The sequence below is a fragment of the Ctenopharyngodon idella genome, chromosome 1 (genome assembly GCF_019924925.1).
Source record: "Ctenopharyngodon idella isolate HZGC_01 chromosome 1, HZGC01, whole genome shotgun sequence".
NCBI lineage: Eukaryota > Metazoa > Chordata > Actinopteri > Cypriniformes > Xenocyprididae > Ctenopharyngodon > Ctenopharyngodon idella.
In genome coordinates, this window is record NC_067220.1 from 4,657,957 (window position 1) to 4,667,480 (window position 9,524).

General features: G+C 43.2%; 1 protein-coding gene across 2 annotated transcripts; it reads left to right on the plus strand.

Annotated features, from left to right (window-relative positions):
• Positions 1–1,526: 1,526 nt before the first annotated feature.
• On the plus strand, positions 1,527–8,717 carry dusp27 (dual specificity phosphatase 27). 2 transcript variants are annotated; one of them, XM_051908201.1, is made up of 6 exons: positions 1,527–2,242; positions 2,837–2,953; positions 3,053–3,189; positions 3,439–3,670; positions 3,891–4,108; positions 5,748–8,717. In XM_051908201.1, exons 2-6 carry the CDS (start codon positions 2,841–2,843, stop codon positions 8,435–8,437), a joined length of 3,390 nt encoding a protein of 1,129 aa, XP_051764161.1. In that variant the 5' UTR covers positions 1,527–2,242; positions 2,837–2,840; the 3' UTR covers positions 8,438–8,717. The 2 variants fall into 2 exon arrangements, with proteins under 2 accessions (XP_051764161.1, XP_051764169.1); XM_051908209.1 differs by lacking the exon at positions 1,527–2,242 and adding an exon at positions 2,522–2,545.
• The last annotated feature ends 807 nt before the right edge of the window (positions 8,718–9,524 follow it).

Consider the following 9,524-nt stretch of genomic DNA (forward strand, 5'->3'; position numbering starts at 1 on the left):
CAATTTAAACTTTATAACACATTTGTGAGAAAAGGTCAGAATTGTTACATTTACCTTTTTTAATTTCTCATTCCGTGTCAGAAACAAGCTTCCACACTACGGCACTTTCCATGAATACGGAAAACTCTGGAGTTGCTTTGTGAAGAATCCGAGGCACAAATCCCTACTTGCTTTAATAGGTTCAACTATTAACTATTATTTAACACAAGATTCAGCAGCTAGTTTGAGCCACATCAAATGTTTGAGCAACAGCTTCATTTAAACTTTATATGCAAACCTTTCATTTTTCTGATGTAGTTTATAAATGTACTTTTTATTTGATCAGGTTTGTTTAATTTTTATTGCTAGAACATAAAATTACACACATCAGGGTTTTAATCTTATTTAGATGCAAAAGTTGCAAATATTTTTCTGCAGGTTCAGCACACATAAATGACTTTTGTACCCGATTCGTGAAGAGTGCCGTATATAAAACACTTTGTGATCAAAAAATGGCTGTTTTATTTTTATGTTTGTTCTTGACTTTGAAGCAGTTTCATATGTGCTCTTGATAAAATAGTGTCATATATAGAGAGATTAAGATTAATGTTACTATGAGAAGCTGTGTGTGTGTGTGTGTGTGTGTGTGTGTGTGTGTGTGTGTGTGTGTTAGAGAGACTGAAGCACTGTGTTATCTGTTCAACACTGTTTCTCTTTCTTTGGATTTCAGTGTCAGTTCAAGTTTCAGAAACATTTCCTCTTGGTTTTCCTCTCTGATGGGCCATTTCTCGTTGGCTGTGTGTCGTGTCTGTGCCTTTAATCGTGTGGGTTTCCCTGTCGTTATAAATGTACATAATCACTCTAGAACACTGTTATACCGGCAGATGAACTACAGAAACACATTAGAAATATTCTGATATATTTAAAGAGAGATTTATACAGTAATAAATACGTCCGCTGTCACAGAAATGCAGTATATATTCTAATAACATGTTTTTGTACGTTAGATTATTTTTATGTGCTTTATTCTGTAAGCTTTTGTTTCTCTCATAGATTTTGTCATCTGTGGGAAAATCACCTTCCCATGTGGTCAAATAAATCCGATGAGCTGAAAGACAGTGTGGGATGATGGGGTTTTTGTGGTTTACACAATCTCTCACACACACACACACACACACACACACACACACAATTGTTGTACAACAATTGACTCATTATAAAACAATAACAACACTAAATGAATTCATTATTTTTGTGAAAGTATTGAAACATAATGTCAAGACCCTTGCGTAAAAGGTAAAACAAAATGCTTTATAATTAATAAATAATAAAAGAAAGGAATGTGAACCATGTGAAACATTTTAGATGTGAAAAGTACAAAGAAACCGGGAGACATTTTAATATTAATTTAATTTCAGCTATATTTTTTTATTAAGCGCAACAAAATGAGAAAATTCATTTGAACACATGTATGCAGGTAGAGCTCAGACAGAGGAAGAATGATTCTTATCGTGGTGTCAGTCGATGATAACAGGTTTGTGTTCAGTCGCCAGTATCTTCAGCTCGGTTAGTGTTTACTGGTTCATCTGGTTTAGGTCACCTTGCAGGTAATGCAGGTGTTCACAGAAGTGTTGCATGTTTGTAGTCTCAGGTCAGAAACGAGAAGATCTGGGTTAGAATTGGTAACTGGCGCCATCTTGCTCTCACGGTGATAAAACAGCAGTACTGAACACTTACTGTTGCTGTTTGAGCTCTCGGGCCACAGAGGGCGCTGTTCACAGTGTTGAGCAGTGTTTGCCTGCGCCTCAATGTGCTTACTATCCATCCTACATAGTATGTGACATTAGTATTTTCCAGTACTATTTAGGGCAGATAGTATGCACAGTGGGATGCAGGGTTTCTCTTTTGACAGCTGGATTAATTTGTATTTGTAGCTAATAGAAGGCTTTTCAAAACAAGAAAACAAATGTTCATTTGGATTGATGTAAAAAGTCTGAATTATGTGAAAGTCATCAGCAAAAAAAAAAAAAAAAACTGCTTTTCTTTGTGTCTGTCTGTGATGACCAAAGAACAATTACGCTGCATCATGATGGAAGCTCCCGGCCCTTTAAGGGACCCTGGGGCCGTCAGACCCCTCTGATGATGTCACATGGGTGGCCCGGGGGCCGGTGGGAGTGTGAGGAGCCTCTAAGTTTAGAGTCCAAACACACTCACAGACCTCAGAGCGCTGGACACGGAGCCACCGACGGCCACAGACATTCAGGTCAGCAGAAACTTCATCTGATAAACTTTCACAGAAGCTGCTTGAGATTATAGTGACATATAAGTGTTAAATATATATATATACACTTCTATCGTGCTGTAGCTCTTTTTACACGGTTACACTGTCGTGTGTGTGTGTGTGTGTGTGTGTGTGTGTGTGTGTGTGTGTGTGTGACCTCCCTGTTCCAGAAGAATCTCTGCAGCTGTCACACACTATATATAGACACACACACACACACACACACACACACACAGGCCTGATCAATCTGTTGTTGTCTGTTTATCATGTTGTGTGTTTTCAGCGGTAACACTTTAAAATAAGTTGTTAACATTTGTTAACTTAGTTAGTGTTAATCTCATCATTTACTAACATTACTAAAATCAAAAGTTGTTTGTGTTAACAGTAGTTAAAGCACTGAACAAACAATGAACAATTGTATCGTTACTAACATTAACAAAGATATAATGTTAATGAATTAACTAATGTTAACTATAAGATCTTATTGTTTTTGTTATATTATTAAGTTATAATGTTTGTCTGTATCTATTGGACTCTGATACCTCATTCAAATGATGTCTGTCTCTCTCTCTGTAGTGTGATGGCGTCGTCCGGTGAGAGCAGTGCTGCGGAGGATCAGCAGGTCCCACATCAGGATGAAGCAGCGAGTGTTAAAGACGTTCAGTCGCATTACTTGCGCTGTCCTTCGCCCAGGTTCACTGACACACCAGCACTGATAATACAGCTGAAACACTTCAGTTATACACACTTCATATAGCCTGACGTCATGTGTGTGTTTTTAATCTCACGCAGCTTCTCCATGATGTCCGATCGCTTCTCCACCATTTCGGACCGTTTCTCCATGATCTCGGGCTCAGAAGCAGAAAGTATCTTCATGGACCCGATTCATCTGTCATCCTCCATCGCTGCCAAGAAGATCATCAGTGAAGGTCTGGGAAGAAAGAGCTTTCAACAATCATTCTTCAAACATTATGGGAACATTACTTTTAAATGTTCTCTGAACGATCTGAAGCGAGTAGTAACATTTAAAAACTAAAACATTTATGAACAATGTATGAATGTTTTTGTGCTAAAGTTTTGAGAACATAATGTTTGTTGATAACTTTGAGAGAACCTTGCCAGAACTTTAGCTAAGTTTCTGAGGTGGTGTTGATGTCTCTGTCCTCACGCGTCCTCAGAGCTGAAGTCCAGAGACGTCAGGACGCCGTCGACCCCTGACAGCATGCTGGAATCCGCCGAGCAGCTGATGGTGGAAGATCTGTACAACCGGGTGAAGGACATGATCGACGACCGCAGCCCCTACAACACGCCGTGTGTGCTGGACATCCAGAGAGCGCTGATCCACGACCGGCTGGAGGCTCCGTTCAACCCCGTGGATGAAGTCTGGCCCAACATCTTCATCGCAGAGAAGTGAGTCGCAGGAGGACGTGTTTGTGTCTGTGTGATGAGAGGGAGAAACACACGTTATTTCCTTGAAGTACAGATAATTGACATTATGCAACAGTTTGCATTAAACCCACATCATTATTTTAATTTGTTTTTACAGGAACGTATGAAAAATCAGTTTATGATTAGAGTTGGAGCCTGACTCTATTAAATGACTGACATGTTTGCCTGTTCTGTGCTGCAGGTCCGTGGCTGTGAACAAAGCCCGTCTCAAACGCCTCGGCATCACTCATATTGTGAACGCCGCTCACGGCACCGGCGTCTACACGGGCGAGCTGTTCTACCAGGGCATGAACATCACCTATATGGGCATCGAGGTGGATGATTTCCCAGATGCGGACATCTCTCCTTACTTCCGCACGTGTGCTGAGTTTCTGGATGACGCTTTGCTGACACACAGGGGTGAGTTTTGAAAACTGCTTTTTCAACATATTTTTTCTTTTAATGTTTGGTTAAATGAACGTAGCACAAGACTAAAAATCCAAACCAGTGAGTAACATGCTGTTCCTGTCGTAGATAAACAAACTGAAGATACCAAATTAACTCACCGGCCTGGACTCTGTCATGTCTCACTCACTTATTTTTAGAGTCAGTGACACGATAGACAGGAACCTCTTCAGAATCTGAACTGAGCGAGGGGACGCGTCAGAAACTAAGATCACAAGGCTCTTTATTGGCATTGATGGTTCCATGAAGAACCAGAGTGAAAAAAGGGTTCTTTAGTTTATTAAAATGTTCTTCACACTAAGAAATTGTGATCTTTTGGTTGGTTCTTTTAAGAACTGTTCACTGAAAGGTTTTTGAGGTGTCCAGTCCTGTTCAGAGTTCAGATCCAACCCTGGTCCAACACACCTGTCTGTAATTATCAAGTGCTCCTGAAGATCTTAGGGGCCGTTTACACGACACTGTTAAAAACAGAAAACTTTTTCTAAGTTTTGGCCGTTCATTTACACAACAGTGTTTTGGGGCCTGAAAACGCAAACTTTTGAAAACGGGTTTCAAAGTGCAAGTTTTTGAAAACGATACAGTTATTGTCTCCATGTAAACTACAAAAACACTAATCTGTGAAAACGGTGACGGCATGTGCATGCATATTATGCATTTAGTTTTAGGCGCATAGTGTTTCTTTACAATACAGCGTTTCTAGTCGTTTTTGCGGATCCTTGTGAACAGGGATTGTTTTGACAACGTTGTCATCTGTACAAAGAAAATACATTTCCATTTTTAGTACATCATTGTCGTTTAAACATACCCTTAATTATCTGGTTCAGTTGTGTTTGATCAAGGTCAGAGCTGAACTTTGCAGGAAGGGAGATCTCCAGGATTGAGCACACCTGATCTAGACTTTATACTCTGAATCAGGGTCAGTGAACACACTGGGCAACATGTGCTGCAGTTCAGAGCTCAACCACTAGAGGGCCGCAGGAACAAACATGATCATTCTGTCAGCATTACTCACTCTCATGTCCTTCTTTCTTCTTCTAAACATAAAAGACAATATTTAGCAGAATGCTAGAGAATGATGACTGTAGCCGGTCATCATCTAGTGAAAGAAAAACATGGGTTGAGAACAACTGGAGGGTGAGTAAATGATGAGACAGTTGTGTTTTTAGGTGAACTATCAATGTAACATAATAGATTTGCATTTCAAAGTTAAGAATTTCGGTGTAATTGCATATCGGATCTGGATGTGGTTCAGTATCTCCGATTTTGGCCATAAGAATTAAAGGATACTGTCTTGCCATTTATTGTTTTGTGTGAGTAGTCTGTCTCCTCATTTTGTTCCTGACATCGGGCTCTAGGAGAGAATTTATGAAGGCTTGTCTCATGTATATTAATTAGGTCATGATGTAGCTTGATAATCCAGAGCACCCAGTCACATGACTTCATTAATATTAATGAGCAAGAGAAATTCATTGGCTGCAGGCCCTGTTGGAGGGGGGGCATGGGCTTAACATGGCAATTAACATTTTCAATTTGTGTGACAAATCTGATGAAATTGCACAAATTTTATGATTTTTTTGTATTCCCCTTCATGCAGGCAAGGTGCTTGTGGACTCGATGATGGGCGTGAGCCGGTCAGCCGTGCTTGTCGCTGCTTACCTCATGATCTTCCAGAACATGAGCATCATGGAGGCCCTGCTGGAGATCAGGAAGAAACGTGCCATCAACCCCAATGAAGGTTTCATAAAGCAACTGCGGCAACTCAACGAGACCCTAATGGAGGAGCGAGATGAAGACGATGACGACACCCTCAGTCAGTGCTCTGTGATTGACACCCGTGCTCGTCTCGATGAGGAGGAGAGCATGTTTGGAGTTAAAGCCGACTCTATTATGGTGGATGAGGAGGAAGACGGCGGCAGCGTCATGAGCAGTGTGGCTTCTTCTGCTGCTGCCGCTGCGCTGAGAGCAGGATTTCTTGGCGGCCCAAACAAACCCGAGCTGGAGGTGACCGCAAAGGACCCGACGCTCCCTGGAAAAGCCAGGGATGATGAAGACGGGGATGTGGACAGCATGATAAGGGAGTGGCAGAAGCGCAACGAGAAGTACCAAAATGAGGACTGGTGGGAGGCGCAGCTACTGTGCGACGGGGAGGATGGCGAGTCTTTGCTGGGCGAGAGGAAGCAGCCAGCCGTGCGACCGGAGGACCTGGAGAGCGTGACCAGCGAAGATGTACAAATGGTGAAGGAACGCATCAGACGTCGCCCCCGTCGACCCGCTTCAGATTCTGGATCCACAACCAGCTGCAGCAGTTATGCCGATCTCTGGAAGCAGCGTCTGAAGGAGATCGAGGAGCAGGCCGCTGCACGATACCGACTCAAAGAGGCTGACGAGGACACTAACAGCGAAGCAAGCCAGAAGAAAATCGACGATGATGTCGAGAGTATACTCTCAGACAGCAGCTCCATGTACAACTTCTGCAAAAAGAACAAAGAAAATCTAACACCTCTGGAGAGGTGGAAGATTAAGCGAATTCAGTTCGGATGGAACAAAAAAGACGAGAACGGAGAGCAGACGGAGGCTGAGACGGAAGCGCCCGCTCCCTCATTGGAGGATGTCAACTTAACGGCCTATCAGACCTGGAAACTGAAGCAGCAGAAGAAGCATGGCGGTGAAGAGAATAAGGACGAAATTCTGGAAATGAGTCGAGCAGAGGACACGGCCACGATCAAGAGAAGACAGCGAAGAGAGGAGCTTCTGGAGCGCACACGGAAAACACTCGAGGAGAGCCAGTCGGTGTGCGGCTGGGAGACCGAGAGCGCTCTGAGCGGCGGGAGCAGCATCCCGCTGTCTGCTTTCTGTGCAGGAGCCTTCCCGTCTGCAAGCGTTGCCGGAGACGATAACATGTCTGTGCTGAGCGGAAGGTCCTCTGTCCTATCAGGGCGAAGCACACGATCCCAGCCTCCTGTTCCCCAAGAGCCTCCTACACCACCCACTCCGGTCATCGGACCTAACGGCGAGCCCATGGTAAACCTTGCCAATATCCAAAACTGGATTGCCAACGTGGTCAATGAGACTCTCATGCAGAAGCAAACAGAGATGATGATGGGAGCGAGTCTCGCCCCTTCCAGAGCGGGATCAGTGTTTAGTCTGGGTGCTGGAGTCTCAGCACGTGGCGTAGACGATGATAAAGTCTCAGTGTTGAGTGGAGCCACGTCCTCAAGCGTACTGTCCCGAAGTAGAGCCGAGTCCGTCCGCTCTGTGCTGTCGGCTGGCGGTCGCGCCGAATCCGTGCTTTCTGCTGGAGGAGCATCCAACCTCTCCTCGGTGTCCGGTTTGGGCTCACGGAGAAGCAAGATTACTACAACCAGTGTGCCGCTGTACAGCCTCTTCCAAGACCAGGTGAACCTTCACAAACTGGACACCATGGAGAAGGAAATCAAGTCTGACATGCGGGACAAGATGGCGTCTTATGAGGTGAAGAAGATTGCAGAGGACAACAAGCGCAGCACGTTATACAAGAAGAAGAAAACAAAGGAGGAGGACGATGAGGATGAGGCCGGTCTTGGAAAGTCCAATGGATTTGAGGATTTGGCAGCCCGTTCCTCTGAGAAACCCAAACCCAAAAGAGATTACGGCCGTTCAGGAATACTGAACCTTCCGGCTTCAGCCAGTAACCCCACCAGCAGCATTGATGAATGGCTCAAAAATGTAAGACCTCCTCCGAACAAACCAAAACCGAATGATGGAGACGTCGAGCCTCTCCGCATGACTCGGCCATCCGGGATCGAGGAACCCTCGGAGTTCGACTTTCCGAGCCGCAGGAGCTCAATTTCAGTGGATGAAGAAGCAGAAGAGGAGGAATATAGCTTTGCCTCAAGATTTTCATCCAGGCATCTGGCTGATGCTGACATGGATTTGGATCGAGATCCCAGTCCAGAGTTTAACTATCGATCTCGGAGGTCCCCGCCTTCTGTTGAGCCGTCGTATAACGGCTTAAGTGAAGCTACTACTTACAGAACTAGGAGATCTTATGCAAGATATGAGGAGGAGGAGGAGAGGGGCAGTTATCAGAGCTACTCAACAAAGCAGAAATTACATGAGAACACTGAGACTGTGAGGACGGCTAAAACTGGACAGGAAGACGAGGAAGATGATGAAATCTCTGCTTTCATTGCTCAGATAAAGCAGAGGGCGAGAGCGCGGCTGGCCGAAGAAATGGAGGATGATGAAGTTCTTTCCGCATGGAGGAAACAGGAGGAGTCAAAATCACACGTTCACAAAAACTAATTGAAAAATAGTCTATGTAAGTGTTTAATATGTGTAAAATGACAATTCATAAAAGCAAAACTGTTCAGTATGAGACTCTAAAATGATGGACCTTCAGTCTATACTGTATATAAACAAACAACTGTGTTACAAGTACTAAATGACATCGTTGCATTCATTATAAAATGAAACTTTTTCAAAATTCTTGTGTTCAGGTTTTGATATGACAGAGAATAACCAGACACACCTTCCTAAAGTTAAGAGCAGATTATGTCATAAAAATAAAGGTTCTTTACTGGCATCAGTGGTTTTTATATGTGGTAAAAAGGCTTTATCTTATTAAAATGTTTTTCACTAATAAAAAAAAAAATTAAAATTAAAAACTGTTCACCAAAACTTTCTTTGGAGAACCAAAAATGGTTCTTCTGTGGCATCACTGCAAAAACCCCTTTATTTTTAAGTGTAGCCCCGCTCCAAGCGGGTCGTGAACCCAGGGCCCGTCCGCATGGGAGTCGGACGCTCTAACAAGGAGGCTAAAGGATGCAACCTGTAGCGTCAGTCGCTAGAGCATCTCTTGAGATCAGAGGAGTGAGGTGTACACACACATAAGAGTGTACGATAAAGGTAATGTTGTGTGATAAACTTGGAGAAAGGAATAACAGATTTAGCAGGTCTGGGGACTCATATTGGGCCAATATCTGCAAATAATAATATTTACAGTGAAAATAATATATGGTTCATTAAACACACATTGAAGTTGTAACAATGGGAACCTGCAGCACTCGATAGGCAGTAAAACAATATGAAGCACAAATCATTTCATGAAACATCAAATAAATAAAGCCTTGGTTTACATGATATGAATAACAACTGACCTGAGATTTCTGAAGAGTTGTTTCAGTTCAAATCTACCTTCAGTGTCAGTGTGTTTTATCTGTGTTAGCTTGTTTACACAACATAATTAAACAATTATTGTGAAGGACCGTTTAGAGCTGGGAAATCAAGCATTTGTGTAACTGGACTTTTGTCTCAAACCCTGGAGGTTACTGAGACACAGAACATGTGACAACTAGCCCCGACCTCCCCTATTTAAATCTGTTAGGCAGGG

Bases quoted from the DNA above. Each gene is read 5' to 3' on its own strand.
- dusp27 (XM_051908201.1), top strand. From the start codon at position 2,841: ATGGCGTCGTCCGGTGAGAGCAGTGCTGCGGAGGATCAGCAGGTCCCA. The intron at 2,954-3,052 runs GTTCACTGACAC...AATCTCACGCAG, and splicing joins TTGCGCTGTCCTTCGCCCAG to CTTCTCCATGATGTCCGATC. The intron at 3,671-3,890 runs GTGAGTCGCAGG...TCTGTGCTGCAG, and splicing joins AACATCTTCATCGCAGAGAA to GTCCGTGGCTGTGAACAAAG.